This window comes from Lepidothrix coronata, unplaced genomic scaffold, assembly GCF_001604755.1.
Source record: "Lepidothrix coronata isolate B3197 unplaced genomic scaffold, Lepidothrix_coronata-1.0 Scaffold260, whole genome shotgun sequence".
Taxonomy (NCBI): Eukaryota; Metazoa; Chordata; class Aves; order Passeriformes; family Pipridae; genus Lepidothrix; species Lepidothrix coronata.
Window position 1 is genome coordinate 469,116 of NW_016690440.1, and position 15,687 is coordinate 484,802.

Sequence of the window (15,687 nt, forward strand, 5' to 3'; positions counted from 1 at the left end):
CCTCGCCCGCGGCTCCCGCAAACTTTGCGAGGCGGCGGCGCGGCCCCTCCAGTTCCGTCCCGCACAAAGGCGCGGGGCCGCCCCGCTCCCCCCGCGCCCCCCGGGATCCATCTTTGCCTCACCCCCGCGCCGCCGCCTGGGCGCTCGCATGGGCCGCGCCGGGCTCTCGGTGCCGGGGCCGGTGCGGGGCCGTCCCGCGGCGGCGGCCGGGCGGCCGGGCGCGGCGGAAAGTTTTGGGTGGGCGGCGGTGACAGATGCCGAGACAGAGTTCCCTTTGTTCCCGAGGAGGCAGGAACTCGCCGGGCCCCCCGCCCCCGGCCCCGGCCCGCCCGCCCCCGGCTGTCACCGGGCACCGGGGTCCCCCCGCCCCTCCGAGCCCCAGCCGGTACCTGGCGCCGGCAGACCCCTGTCCGCACGGCCCCGCGGCGAGGATGGGGCTCGGCCCCCGCTCTCGGACACAGCCCCCGGCGGGAGCGGGGAGGGAGAGAGGGAGTCTCGGAGACCCCACACCCGCCCGGCTCTGCGGAACCCCCACACGGATCTGCACCCGCACAGGGGCACCCACCCGAGGGCACCCCCCGGGGACACCCACCCGGGGACACCCACCCAGGGACACCCACCTGGGGACACCTGCACACGGGCATCCACCTGGAGCCACCTGGGACATCCACCCAGGGACATCCATGCAGGGATACCCACCTAGGGACACCTAACGCAGGGACACCCACCCGGGAACACCCTCACCTCGGGTTACCCACCTCGGGACTCCAACCTAGGGACTCCCATTCAGGGATACCCACCCAGGGACACTCCACAAGGCACTGCACAGGCTCCTTCCCCCTGGCTGAATCCTATCGCTGAGCCCCGGCGGGTTACTGGTGTCTTTGAGCAGGGGACAGGGCCAGGCCTTGGGACAGCAGCTGTGGGGGCAGGTGTGGGTGACAGCCCTGGGGACCTTAGACCACCATGAGGCACCACCAGTGGTTTCTTTGGTGTCTTACTAGATAGGAAATCTGAGCAGAAGCTCAGCACATCACTGTTCCCATGACAGTGGAAGGTGTGTCCAAGCAAATGTGATGACCAAGGAGGCACCATGTGGAACTCTGCCCATGCCATGGCCATCAGGCTTGGCAAGGTCTCTGGAAGCCCTTCTGGGCTGCCCCTGCTCTCCCTGTGCCTCCCCACCACCACAGCAGAGCCCAAGGTCACCTTTTGAATTTTGGGGACCAAATCTCTCTGTTTGCATGCAAGCCTGCTGCTGGTCTGGGATGTGGCTCCCATGGGATTTCCCCACCATAGCTCTGTGCCCTCCTGAGATGCAGGGCTAGGTCACACCATCACCCTCTGCCCAGAGGGTGCTCAGCTGAGCCCAGAGGGGACGTGTCCATCATGGACACCCTGGAATGGTATCTTCATCAGTGGGAACGACAGAGAGAAGAGCTGCTCTGAGCACTGATGGCACATCCCAGCTCCTGCAATGGAGAAGTTCCACTACGGGAAGCCAAGATGACCCTGTCCAGCAGCCAGCCCAGAGGCCTGCCAGCAGAGATCTCTGTCTTGGGAATGTCTTCTTGGTGATGTGCTTTTTGGAATGTCCATTGTCCCTCCATTGCTCATCCTTGCCAAGCCAAGCCCCACACACATGTGTGCATTCCCCAGGGACCTGTGTGCTGCTGGGCACAACACCCCGAGGTCACTAGATCCCGCTCCATATCACTCTGGTGCAGGAGTTGGCCTTGGGGCAGCTCCCCCCTGCTAGGCTCCACCACCTCTGCAGGCTGTACTGTGGCTCCCCTCCCTCCCCTCTTTGATGTTCACAGGGTAAAAGATGGGGATCCTTTCCTTTTGAGAAAAGATGCAAAAACCATTCTTTTATGGCCAGTTTGCATGGTGCAATAAAAGATTAAATTGGAAAAAAAAAAAAAGGAGAATTCCTTAAAGTATTTGTTTAGTTACTGCTGAATCTACCATGTCCTGAGTGAAACTGCGCCTCAACCTGCTTTTGCTCCATTAATGCCAACAGAGCTAGGGCTGGTGAAGCACAAGTGAGGGGTGGGAGCCTTGGATGCACATGCCACACACTGCAGGGTCACACCGGGCAGGGAGCATCCCCTGGCCCCTCCAGTCCTCTCACACCAGGCTGACTTCTCCCCACTCCGAACCAGGGCCATCACCAGGCAGGGTTCATCCTGCCTGCTCTCCTCCCTGTGCAGCCAGTTCCTGGTGGGTGACACTGCAGACCCCCCCTGGACACCCCCAATGGTCTGTGTCAGCCACTGTGCCCCAACAGGATTATCCTTCCAAGCAGTCTACTTCTGCTCCTGCCTTCTGGAAAAAGCTGCCAAATTGAGACAACCAGGAAACAGCCATGAGCCCCCTCAGGCCCTCACACCCCCCTGTGCTCCCTGGACTGGTAGTGTGGAAGGAGCTTTGGAAAAATCCCACTGGATGTCTGAGTGCAGCATGAGGGCAACCTAAATCCCTGGGCAAGCCCAGCCTGGCACAGAAGCCAGGGAGCTCCCAACTGATGGGGAATGAGGAGCCTCTGTGATGAGGGGCCAGGGCAAGGGCTGTGGGGCATCTCCCTGCCCATTTCACTGTAAGCTTATCCAGGCTGAGCCCTGCCCAGACCCACTGACATGATAATACTATTAAACTTCAGCAATTTCAACAACAATCAGCCAGCAAGAGCCTGAGGGGGGATGCTGGAAATCCAGGGGAAGCTGGAACTCCCAGAGGGATGCTGGGAACCCCAGGGGGATGCTGGAGTCCCCAGGCAGCCTCCCAGGGTACTGACCCATCTCAGTCAGGATTCTCTCTACCCTTTGCCCATCCTGTGATATGTAAATCTTCATTTTTAGCAAGGAAAAAAATGGATTGTGGTGGATTTGTGGTGGGCTGTGCTGGCTGTTTGCTGCCGCCCTGCCCTTGGGGCCACTGCATCCAGCAGTGGGTCCTGCTCCCTGCTCAGAGCCAGTGGACCCCTGCAGGCTGGAATTTCCCCAGTAGGACTGGGATTCCCCTGGGAGCTGGGCTCCATCACTGGAGCCTTACATTTGGGCACTGCAGCCCCTCCATCTCCTCCTGCCCCTTCCCACAGGGAAGCTCTGCTGTTCCTGTTGTCCTTCCCAGAGAGCACAGGGAAGGACAGACCCTCTCTCAGCAGGTACTGCCGTACCCTTTGCCTCTCTGATATTTCTCTAACCTGCATCACTGGACAGGGAAAGAGGAGCCGTGGTGCTCCGGGGACACTAGGATGGAGTTTACAGCACTGGAGAAAAAAACACTCCTGGGTCAGGGTGTCCTGGGCTGTACTGGGAGCAGTGTCACAGCTGATGGAGGCTGGGGACCCTTCCCCTCTGCTCTGCACTGCTGAGGCCACTCCTGGAGTGCTGGGCCCAGAGCTGGGCTGCCCAGTACAAGAGACTGGGACACACTGGAGAGAGTCCAGCACAGGGCCATGAAGGTGATGGAGGGACTGGAGCATCTCTGCCATGAGGAGAGGCTGAGAGAGCTGGGACTGCCCAGCCCGGAGCAGAGCAGGCTCAGGGGATCTCATCTGTGTGGATAAATACCTGGAGGGAGGGTGCAGAAAGGACGGGGCCAGGCTCTGCTCAGCAGTGCCCAGGAACAGACCCAGGGGCCATGGGCACGAACTGACACACAGGAGGGGCCCTCTGAGCATCAGGACACACTTTTCCACTGTGGACAGCTCTTCTCGATTGACCCAAAAGCAGGTTGGGTCAAAAGCAAGTTGATGTTCCCCTGCCCCAAACAACCACTTCTGAAATTAAATGTTGTTTTATTTCAATGCTATTTAATACCTTTGAAATTAGTCAGGTCAGGTTGACCTGCTGCCCACGCTACTTCTGATTCAGCCCAGGGTACAGCTGACTTTCTGGGCTGCCAGGGCAGTTGGCCAAGTCACATCCAATTTGTCACCCACCAGGACCCCCAATTCCCTCTCCCCAGGGCTGCTCTCAACCCACCCAGCCCCCAGCCTGTGCTGATGCTGGGGGTTGCCCTGACCCAGATACAGGACCTTGCACTTGGCCTGGTTGAACTGCATGAGGTTCACATGAGCCCAAGTAGTTTTGGAGTTTCACAGAATCATCAAGTCCCGGAATGGTTTGGGCTGGAAGGGACCTTAAAGGTCATCTCATTCCACATCCCTGCAATGGGCAGGGACACCTTCCACTAAACAGGGCTGCTCCAAGCCCCATCCAACCTGGCCTTGGACACTTCCAGGGATGGGGCAGCCACAGCTTCTGTGCCAGTGGAACAGGTTTATTTACTCTTCCCATACGTACCCCAGTGTCCACTAACAAATTTCCTCTGCTTTGCTGCCTCAGGGTTGAAGGATGCTCTTTCCTGAGAGTCCTGTGGTGTCACCATGGCCGTTCAAGCAACAGGGCAGCTCAGACCCAACAGTTTTGGCAGCTGCTCAAGGCAGCACTTCTGAGAGCCCCATGCTAGAGCCTGTGGCAGCTCCCAGCTGGGGCCAGCAGTGCCCACAGCTGGGATCAGCCACCGCGTCCATCCCACTCGCGGCACTGCGAGAACCTGGGCTGGTCACACAAGGTGATCTCCTAGGATCAGTGGGGCTGAACATCCCTCCTGTATGCAGCTACCCCCAGAAGACAGTCTACCCACAGCTCCAGCATCAGCCTGCCTGCCCCAAAGTGACATCTGCATTTCAGGGAAGGAGGATTTTATAAAGCATCCTTCCTCCCAGCAGCATGGAAATTTGCTCTGGAAGTGTTTTTTTCCCTGGTACAGCATGAAGTTAGGCAAGGAGCTTGGCATCCGTGGGCTGGTTTGGCGCTGCTGCTGCAGAGCACAAACCCTGTCCCTGGGGAGCTCCCTGGGAGAGTGCAGGTTCAGCCCTTCACATCTCTGTGTCCCTGACAATTTAGTTCCTTTTTCCTGGTGTTGGCAGTGCCTGCAAAATAGAAGGACTGTGACCAAGGAGAAGCTTTTCAGTCATGGGTTATCTCTCAGGTGAGAGCATTACCTGGGGCCTGGCAGGTTTCTGACACCTCTGATCCTAGCAGCATGTGCCCACAGAGCTTGCACAGACCTCATCCAAGCTTTCTGAGCACTGGGAGCCTCTCTGCCATGCATTGTGCCCTCACCAGTTTTGTGGGTTTCTCATCACATTTCCTCCCCATTTTAAATAAAGAATTGCAGGAAACTCATCCCTCCCTCCAGGCCAGGGAGATGGGCGGACTTAAAGAAGCACTTTAAGACAGAAATTTTGGAAGGCAGAAGCACCCTTGTCAGGGTGGTGATAAATAACCAAATCAAGGGGACAAATCCCATCCCCATTTCTTACCCTCTCTGTCTCTTGCCCACCCCCTTCCCCCATCTTCTCAGGATGACACAGAAGGGTGACCAAGCCCCTAGGACCCTGGATAAGCTGATGGGGGAAGCATGGCCAGCACTTTCCCAAGTGTCTCTCAGCCCACCCCGATGCTGGGGCTGAGCAGAGTGACTCTCATCCCACCAGCAAAGGCAGAAAATGATGCTCAAGCTGATTTTACACAGATTGGGAGCCATTTGTCTCTGAAAACTGGCTGTCCCACTGGAAAGGGCCCTGGCTGACAATGGTAGCAAGGTGGGGACATGTAGTGCCCAAACCAACCTCTGAAACCTGACAGGCAGCAGCACAGCATGGCACTGGTCACGAGGGAGCCACACACAGCACATCTCTATCACACCCATCGGGCTTTATACACCACTTCAGCTTCCTGAATCCCTCAGATATCAGGCTCTAAAGCAATAAAACAGCCAGGGAGGAGGAACAAAGCGGGGTTTCTTTCCTGAAGGAGGAGAGTGTGAGAGGAGAGGGGGGAGATGCTTTCCCTCTGTGTTATGGCCCTGAGATGGGGATCGCTTAGGCTCAAGCCAGCCCAAATCCCTGCAGGCCAGTGGGTGATGCTCACCCCGGCCCCAGGGACCAATGGTGTGGTGGCTTTGAGGGGGTCAATGGCTGCTGGGGGGGGCGTCACAGCCGGGCTGGGGGGCTCAGTTGGGTGAGCCTGTGGGTGGCAGAGGTGATGGGAGGGCTGAGGCTGATGGATGGGCACACAGTGGCACAGTGACAGGAGTGTTGTTCCCTCTAAGCTTGTCCTGATGTGAGCTGATCCCGGAAGGTGTTTCCCATGGGGGGAATCTGCTGTGGGACAACAAGGGTGGTCGAGGGGTGGGGGAAGTGCACAGGAGGAGGCAGAAGGGGTGAGTGGCCCAGGGCTCTAATCGTCCTTGTCCTTGGCCCCGTGCTTCAGGATGCGGGTGAATTCCACATAGTTGAAGTTGCCCTTCTTGTCGATGGGCGCCTCCCGGTACATCTCATCCACCTCCTCATCGGTGAACCGGTCCCCCATGGTGGTCAGCAGTTCACGCAGGTGGTCCTCATGGATGAAGCCTGCAGGGAGGGCAGGGGACAGCATTAGCAGGGGACACCATGAGGGCTGAGCGGCAGCACCTTCCTCCCCTCTCCCTGTCCAGCTCTCCCACTCTGGAGCTGCTTGGGGCCTGTCCCCAAGGGTTTGGCCCCAGCCCTCACCCTGGCTGCATGCCTGAGGGGCTGCGTGCCCGAGGGGCTGCGTGCCCGAGGGGCTGCGTGCCCGAGGGGCTGCGTGCCCAAGGGGCTGCGTGCAGGGCCCTGCTGTACCTGACGCCTCCTCATCGAAGCAGGCGAAGGCGTTGCGGATCACGTCCTCCGGGTCAGTGCCGTTCAGTTTCTCCCCAAACATGGTGAGGAACATGGTGAAGTTGATGGGCCCCGGCGCCTCGCTCATCATCCCCTCCAGGTACTCGTCGGTGGGGTTCTTCCCTGTGGGACACAGGCAGGGGTGTGGGTGCAGGCCCCTGTTCCCCCAGCTCTCATTGCAACGGCCAGCCCATGCACTCAGCTGGACGGGGCTTTTTTTTCATTGCAAATTAATTTGCTGGCTCTTGTTCACCACCCCATAAACATGGGGAGGGGGTTTCTGCAGTGCCCAGTGCTCCCCCCCTCAGCATCTCTCTCCATGCTATAATCCATATCTGTAACCAAGCTCTGCCTTGGGGGAGATGCAGTAATTAATTTAGGGGTTACTGGGAACGAAACCAATGGTTTTTCCCACTCCCCTGGCAGCTGACACCCAGCCCCCCATGGAGAGAGGCAGCAATGTCCCCACACGAGCCTCATGCTGCTGATGTCCCCAGCCCCTATCCTATCGTGGTTTAACCTCCTCTGCTGAGGTCTGTGCCCCCAGCACCGGCCCCTCTCTGCTCCCAGAGCTCCAGCTCGATGAGAGGAGGGAGGTTCCTCCCAGGGCCAGCCAGGACCTCCAGAACAGGTTTGGCTGCCAGGTCAATCATTGACAGACCTCCCAAAGTGCAGTGAAGGTACGGCTGGGAGCAGGAGGAGGGAGCCACGGTCTGCAGCAAAGGAAAACAAGCTCCAGGTGGGGTGTGGGGACAGACCTGCATGTCTCAACCAGTCGAGGTATCACACCAGCATGGGAACTAGCCTTCGTTACCCCAGATGAGAGCAACAGGAAGGGACAACCTCAGGTGACATTCTACTCTGCCTGCAGCTCGTGCTCCCTCCCAGGGCAGAGCTTCTCCATCCCCAAGGGTCTCTTCACTTCTGGTGAGCACGGCTGTAAAAGCAGCACACCGAGCTGTTGCCCTTGGATGTCTCACAAATGCACTTTCTGTGGTCAGCTGGTGCCAGCAGAGAATTCCCCTGCAGGTTTTGGAGCATCCCACCACAGCTGGTCTCCAGCACTGGGTGTGGGTATTAGGTCACCCAGCAGCTCCCCCTACTCCTGAGGAGATGCTGGGAGCAGAGGGGCTGCGAGGGCAGGGCCTCCTCACCAAGGGACGCCAGCATGTCGTGCAGATCCTCCTTGTCGATGAAGCCATCACGGTTCTGGTCAATCATGTTGAAGGCTTCCTTGAACTCCTGGATCTGTGACTGGTCGAACATAGCGAAGACATTGGAGGTGGCGCGCTGGGGGCGCTTCTTGGTGGTCTTGGCTTTGGCACGTTTGCTGGACATTTTGGCAGCTGGGGGTTACCTGGGGACAGGAGCATAAGGAGGCTGGAGCACTGGAGCAGGGGCAGGAACATAAAACTTCTGGTAGCCCCAATCCCAGTTTCCCTGGCTGTCACACAGTTTGGCAACAGGGAGATAAGAAGGTCACATGCTCGGACATGGGGACAGGCAAGACTTGGGCTCTGATAAGTCCCCTGGGCAGTCCCAGTGCAGGCAGTGCCCACTAGCACTCCTTCCCCAGGGCTGTTCCCCAGGGGCTGCAGGCAGCCCCCAAGCCCACTTGCTGCCTGTCCCCTTTGCTTATGGGCACAGGGAGAGATGCCCAGCCCAGCACCCATCTGGGTGCCAGTCCCAGGGGGCTATGGGGATGGGTGTCTGGCCATTTTGGGTAGATCATGGCCATGCCCCTCCAGCCTCCCCTCACCCTGGCAGGGCTCTCCCAAGCCCCAGCCCAGCTCCTGGATTGGTGGGTTTACCTCAAACACTCCATGTTGTGGCAGAGAAGCAGCCCCAGCACCCAGCACCCAGCAGGAAGGGGTTATCTGCTACGGGCACATTCCTCACATACCACTGCTTCCCATCCCCCTCTGTCCATCCATCCATCCATCCATCCATCCATCCATCCGTCCATCCATCCGTCCATCCATCCGTCCGTCCGTCCATCCGTTCATCCCACCTCCTGCCAGGTCAAAGGCCACTTGCCACTGCTCTCCCTGCCCAGGTGCCCCCCACCCTACCTGGGGAGCCCATGGGGAGGGCCCTGAAGCAGAGGGGAGAGGGGACTATTAACCTCAAGGGGCTACAGAGCCCCTGCAGGGCAGGGGAGAGAGGCCAAGCAGTACCAGGATTGTGGGACGCTGAGCACTGGTGCTCTTGTTACAGTTAATGAATGCCAGGAGAAGAGGAGAGGCCAGGGAAGGCAGCAGTGGGACAGACAGACCTTTGGGAACACAGCAGTGGGACAGACAGACCTTTGGGAACACAGCTGGGGCAATACGTGTACCATGGGCAATGGCAAAGGGACCATGTGGACTGCAAGCACCACCAAGGCAGGAAAACCTATCTCATCCTTCCAAGGTGGGGGTTCCAGCCCCCAGCAGGAACAGGGCTAGAGCACAGAGCCCACTACCACCTTGGGATGGCACCCAGGCTCCCTCACAGTCTCTGAGCAGGGGGCTGGTGATATCCCCACATTACCAGGCTGAGGGATGCAGTCAGTGTTTGGGACACCCTGCACTGTGGATGCTGGGGACCCAAAATGGGTCTGTATGGGGTGCTCAGTATGCCCAGCAACCACCTACATTGACTGAGAGGAGGATGCTCAGGCTTCTCCCAGGGGAATCTTGCCAGGCATAACTCAGCAGGATGCCAGCAAAGCCCAGCTTGGCAGAGGGATGGTCCTGTGGGACAGGATGGGATGGTCCTGCGGTACAGGCTGGCCCGAGGTCAGCCCAGGGAAGCTTCACTGCTCCAAGCCCTTGTGCTGCAGCCATTCCTCCCTCACACACAGCCCTGGGCATCAGTTTCCTCATCTGGGCCAGCGTCTGGTTTGGGGAGCAGCTGTGGGGGCAATGGTAAATTAAGGGATTATGAAGGAATTCCGGGGGAAGAGCAGAGTATCAGTCCTGTGCTCTGTGTGCCCCATACCTGGTGGGCAGCAGGGACCTGGGCTCCTGCCCTGCCCTGGGACAGAGCAATTCAGGAGCCACGTCATGCCAGATGAAGCAACACAAAGCAACACCCCCAGTGAGCTGTGGGCCAAGACCATCCTGCAGGCCTGGACTACCCGGGTTGGCTGCTCTGGGATCTGCTTCCCATCAGGGTCCTTAGTGCTGCCTCAGGGGGACTGTGGACCTTTGGGGAGCACCCCTTCCAGCAGGACTCTGGCACCGGCACGGACCAGGGCAGAACAAAAACAGCCTTCCCCTGCCCTTCCAAAGCTTCCCCATTGCCCCCCACACTGGACTCTCTTTCCAGCTCTCTCCCTTCCCTCCTGCTACACTCTTTCAAGGGGGAGCAGAGGCAGGGGCTGGTGCAGCCACCAGCCTGGTCCCCAGCCTTCTGTGGTCCCCAGGCTCCCCTAGCTGTGCTGTGCTGGAAGGACATTCCAGGGGCAGTAGGCAGTGCCAAATCCCAGTTATACACACCTTGGCAACCAGCCAAGCTCAGACAGGGCTGAGGACTCTTCCCACGCCCCGACAACGGTCCCATCCCACTGCGGGAGCATCCACCAAACCCAAGTACGGCCCTTTAACTGCAGGGGACGTGCCTGGAGGAAACAGTCCCCAGGAAACAGTCCTCCCTTGTCCCTCATATTCCCCAGTGGCTGTGGCACTGGGATGGAATCCACACTGCCCTCAGCCCCCTCTCTTGCACTGTACCCAACACCTGACAGCAGCCATCGAATCACCCCACCATCCTCCTAACCCTACATCCTTTCCCAGTGCCCACCAGGAAAGAGACATTTGTCACCGGCTAGCCAAGGGGAGCAACAGGACTTGGGAGCCCAGCTGTGCCCACACAGGGTGGCCAGGAGACCTCACCCCCCCAGCCCATCTCTGCCCACTGCTTCCTCTGGCACTACTGCACCATAAAGCTCTTTGCGGCAGGACAGCCCTGCCAGGCACCGTCACATGCCAGTGACATCCCCAGGGTGACACCCCACAGCAGCAGTGCAGTGAAGCTCAGTTCAACACCTCAGCTCTACCAGGCCATCAGAACCAGCAATAAAAGCTCTGCAGCTGGCCCACGGCACTGGGCTCCACTTTCAAAACACACAAAATTATTAGCAGAATTATTAGCAGAAGACTAGAGAAATAAGCAGGAGTTTTGATCTCACCACAGGAATTAATCTTATCCAAATATTTACCTTGCCCTGGCTGTAACCAGCTCGAGACCTCTCCAGAGAGATGGTGCTCCTTAAGGGGATTAAGTACGATTTTAACAGCACGTGGATCTGCTGTTTGATCCAAAATATGCCCTGGAAAGATGCTCAGTCCCCAGGTCCAGCTCAGTCATTCTACCTCTGCTGTTAGACAGCTTCCTTGGGCTGGCTGGGACTTGGGAAGAGACTTTTTTGGGTCAGTGTGGGGAAAGGTTCCTGTGTATGAGATAGAAGGGATCCTCAGTGAGACCTGGTTTGACTGGGGCAAAACTCCCGCATGCTGCCCTGGTCCTCGAGACCATGCTTTCTGGGATTCCCCAAATCCCCATGCCGAGAGTGTTTCAGGGAATGCCCAGCCCTGATGCCCTGCATGCTGGCATGGATTCAGCTCAGATAAATGGTGCACCACCAAACCTTCAGCTTCCTCTGCAGCAAGAGGGAAACCCACTGACACTGGTCCTGCTTCTGCTGACCCCCACTGAAAGCCCCATCCCAGCACTGCTCCAGCCCAGGAGCTGCAGATCTTGGGCAGCAGAGCTGAGGAGTGAGTGCTGCAGTGACACCACAAAGCCATGTGCTTGTCTGATCCCAAAATCACCCCATCACCAGCTGCTCTTATTTCCTTGTCCTTCTGCCACTGCTCCTGCCAAGACCATCTCCCAGCCTCCTGTACCACAAGGCTTGTGCCTCCCCCACCTGAGAGCCAGACCCAAGGGACCATGGGGCTGGCTTAAAGAGTTCAGAAATTAGTAAACAGTTTAGTTTTAAAGAGAAAGAGGAAAAGATCCACAGTTATCAGAAATATAAACTGCCATGTGTTTTCTCCTTGGTAAAAAACAAACAAGCAACTCCATCCTGGTGCTGCTTCCAGGCCACGCTGGGGAGGGTGGGACAAGCCAAAGGGACATGGCAGTGCTGCCAGGGCAGGCAGCCCCATCCCATCCCCATCCTCCTCCGTCCTGCCTGCTGCCACCTGGCACAGCCGGGCAGGGACATCACCCACTCCACCCAGCTCCACTGGGCAGTGAGAGGCACGGTGTGCTGGATGCTTTTGGTCAGGGAGGGAAAAAGTGATTCCAACAGCCTGGGCTGTCCCAAGGGACACCCCTGCAGGGTGAACAATGGCTCCTCAGGGGGACTGTGGTTAAATCTCTGCCCAATGCCACTTTCCAAAAGAAGTTGCAAGTCCTAGCAAGCCATGACACAGCCATGTTCACTGGTGGGCAAGGACGGGCCCTCCACCACACACAGCCACCCACACCTCAGCCCCTGACAGCCCTGCACAGGCAGCAGTTGCCACCCCCTCTCCCAAGGTGGCATGAGGGCCAGCAGGGGTGAGGTGGTGCCCTGCAGCATCCCACTGTGGCACAGGATGCTGCAGGGCAGTGCTGCAGCCAGGGTATCATTCCACCTGTAAAGCTTTGCCATCTGCAGGCACCTCTCCCAGCACTGGGACTGCCTCTGAGCAGATATCCTGCCTTGCAAGACAGCGGGACACATGGACCAGGGGGTCGCACTGGAGGAAGAGCAGGCAGCAGCTCATCTTCCCTGCCTAATTTGTTGTTAAACTACCCCTTTCCTCCAGCACAGCCCTTCTCAGGATGCACTTGGGATGTGGCATTGCTCAGCTCCACTGAGCAACGGGTTCTGGTGCCAGGGGAGCCACACTGCCAGCCAGAGGCTCCGGGAGCTGCGTGAGGAGTCCCCGGTCCACTCAACACTGCAGGAGTGGAGGCAGCTGCCGTTCTGCTACTTTTATTGCCTTATTAGAGATGGGCAAAGGGGGCTTGGAGGTGAAGAGAAAGCAGAACCTGAGCCCTGAGCTATGTCTCCATTCCAGCCACAGCCACCAGCACTGATGCCAGCAAGGGAACAAGGACCTCACAGTGCCCATGTGGCACATGCAAACCCTTCCAAACAGCAAGCCTTCTGCAGCCTCCACGAGAAGAAGCCTGTGCACAGGCAACCTCAGTATGCAAAGGACCCAACGCCCAGCACCTTCTGATGCTCAGGAGGCTGGGAAATGAACCACGGGGCTGAAGGACTTCATGGCCTTGGGCCAGCAGCATAACATGCCCTGACCAGGCATGGTATTTTCCCAGGGAATTAAGGCTCACCTCGGCAGGGAAATCTGGCCGCAGCGCCTCCGAGGGGGAGGTGACTACAAACTCCTCCTACGGCGCACAGAGCCTGCCAGAGAGAAAGGAAAAAAATTCCAGCAGCTGAAGGAACCCAACCATCTTTGGTCAGCAGCGGTGGTTGTTGACACTCGGGGATGTTCCACTCCAAAGAATGCTGCTCCAGCTGCCGCTTATCCTACACATCCACGTTTTAGAGTATCCCTGGCTTTTATCACAGTTGAAACATTTTGTACCAAAAGGGCATGCCGGGAGGGAAGCCAAGAGGACCTCATGTTTTCATGGGAAAGGCTAAAAAAACCAACATCCCTCTGTGTTTAAGGCTGAGGAAAATGAGCTAAATAAGGCTTTTCTGCCTTATAGCAGTTTATTGCCTGACATTGCTCCCAAGTCACCGGGGAGATCTCTGGAGCATCACGCATGCATCCAGATCTTGCCTCTGGCCATCAGCAAAAGGACTTCGGGGAAAAGCAGATGTTCCAGACAGGAACAGTTCTCACAGACCAGGAGGCGTGTGCAATCGCGGGCGGCAGGATCTGCTCCTCTAGCTGTGCCATGCCGGGGAAGCTGGGATGTCCCAACTCCGAGGCATTGCGGACAGTTCCACAGAGCCTGGCTCAGGAACGATCCTCACCTGCCGTCGCCCGGACACGCCTGCCGGGCCTGGCAAGAGGCTTCCCGGGCAGAGGTTGCCCGGCAGGGCTCACCGGGAATCCTCCTGCCGCTGAGTCACCCCGGTCCCAGGGCTGACCTCGGCATCAGCTCCAGCACGGCAGAGTTGGAGGAGCGGCGGAACTGCCTCCCTCTGCTCCCTCCGCTCTCCCGAGACGGTCGGGGCTGCTCCATCCGCTCTCCCCGGCTCCATCCCCCCCGGTCCACCGGGACTGCCCCCGGCTCCATCCCGCCCGCTCCATCCCACCCGCTCTCTCCATCCCGCCCGGGGCCGCCCCCCTCCCCGCCGTGGCCGCTCGCTCCTGTCCCGGGGCGGGCCCCGGCGGAGCCGCCTCACCTGTCCCAGAGCAGAGAGCTGCGGGAGCTGCGGGAGCTGCCGGAGCTGCGAGGCGGTCGGCGCGGTTCTGCGGGACGCGGCTCTGCGGGGCGGGCGGGCAGTGGGTCCCGGCCCGCCCCGGCCCGACCCGGCTCGGCCCATACAAGGCAGAAGAATGCAGCGGGACCAGGGCCGCGGGGCAGGGCCGGCGGGACGGCCTTATATAGACGAAAGGAGTGGCCCACACGTGCCCCCCGTCCCGCGCGCTGGCACCGGGGGGCTGTGAACCGGCGCGTCCCCGTGGGCGCCCCTGCGCATCCCAGCCAGGGGACACAGGGATGCCACTCTCTGGAGAAGCCGTGGGCAGCGACGGGTGACACCAGCCGGGGGCCCACGGCTGTTTGGACAGCTCTGGCTGCGATGGCGTGGCCGGGGTGGGTCCCTGGGGCAGGGGTGGGGCTGCTGGAAGAGCAGCGGCCCGCGGGGTCCGTGGAGAGGCCGGAGGATGTTCGCAGGCTGCACCACGAGTGGCCGAAAACCTCTGCCAATGGTCCTTGGGGCTACGCAAAGGGAACGGTGGCCAGAAGGACCAGCCATCAGCGCTGACTTCTGTCAGTGCCCTGGGCTGTGAGACCCCAGAAGGACCCCGTAAAACAGCCCCTCAAAGGCCCTCTAAAAAGTGGCCTGGAGCAGAGAACAGCCAGGGAGCTGCCCCATTCCCAAGCAGGGATCCAGAGCCCGGAGGAACAGGGATGGGGAGTTCCTACCCTTCCCTTCTCTTGAGGCAGGAAGGCACCGGTTCTGAGACACCTCCAGGGCAGCAGGTTCTGCTCATGATTCCTTCCCATCAGCAACCTTGAGCCTCATCATAGTCCTGCAGGCATGTGCCTGCAGCCCTGTCAAAGGACAAGCAGCGGGATCAGGAGTTGGCCAAATGCAGGAATGGGGCTGGAAATGCTGCCGAGTGCAGTGCCAGGGCAGAGGTGAGCCAGGGAGAACACAGAACCTTTGTCATACCCGTGAGCTGTACAGGGGGTCCCCAGAAAGGTATATCTTTTTATTAAAAATTTAAGGAAAGAAACAAAAAAGAAAGAAAAAGAACCGGGAGTCAGCCAGCCCAAGCTGCCACCCTGTGGCTGGTCCCCGGGTTTTCTGTGCTGGAGAAGAATCCTGGTCTCAGTTTGGTCCAGGCGGTCCTAGGAGCCATCCTCCAGCCACTTCGGGGTGGCCACCGTCCCTCACTGAGCCCCAATTCCTCACTACTGAGCAAGTGTCAGGCTGGGCCCCTGCAGAGGGGAGCTGCTGGAGAAGGGCAGCATGGACATGTCAACTCCTTGAAGGCTTTGCAGCCTCTGCAGCTGTGTGCACACAAGGGGCTGCTGCTGGGCCACCTCATGCTGTCCCTTGAGCCCTATCCAGCTCTTCCTGCCTTCCCCTGCCTGTGCCCAGGGCTCTCCATGTCATCCTTCTCCCCCATTTCCAAGTGTCTGCCAACACCCATCCCTTACTGGGGGCTGCTTGTACCCTCAGGACACACTCTGGCACCTCTCCTGCCTCCTTCTGGCCCCTTCAAGCCCAAATTTAATTTGCTTTTCTCTGGCCAGTTGTATCAGGCAATGGAAATAGA

The 15,687-nt window shown here is 58.9% G+C and overlaps 1 protein-coding gene across 1 annotated transcript; it reads right to left on the reverse strand.

Annotated features, from left to right (window-relative positions):
• Positions 1 to 4,271: 4,271 nt before the first annotated feature.
• On the reverse strand, positions 4,272 to 13,113 carry MYL9 (myosin light chain 9). The gene is made up of 4 exons (XM_017835623.1): positions 13,052 to 13,113; positions 7,870 to 8,072; positions 6,677 to 6,838; positions 4,272 to 6,427 (listed from the first exon to the last, which is right to left on the reverse strand). Exons 2-4 carry the CDS (start codon positions 8,051 to 8,053, stop codon positions 6,255 to 6,257), a joined length of 519 nt encoding a protein of 172 aa, XP_017691112.1. The 5' UTR covers positions 8,054 to 8,072; positions 13,052 to 13,113; the 3' UTR covers positions 4,272 to 6,254.
• Between the last annotated feature and the right edge of the window lie 2,574 nt (positions 13,114 to 15,687).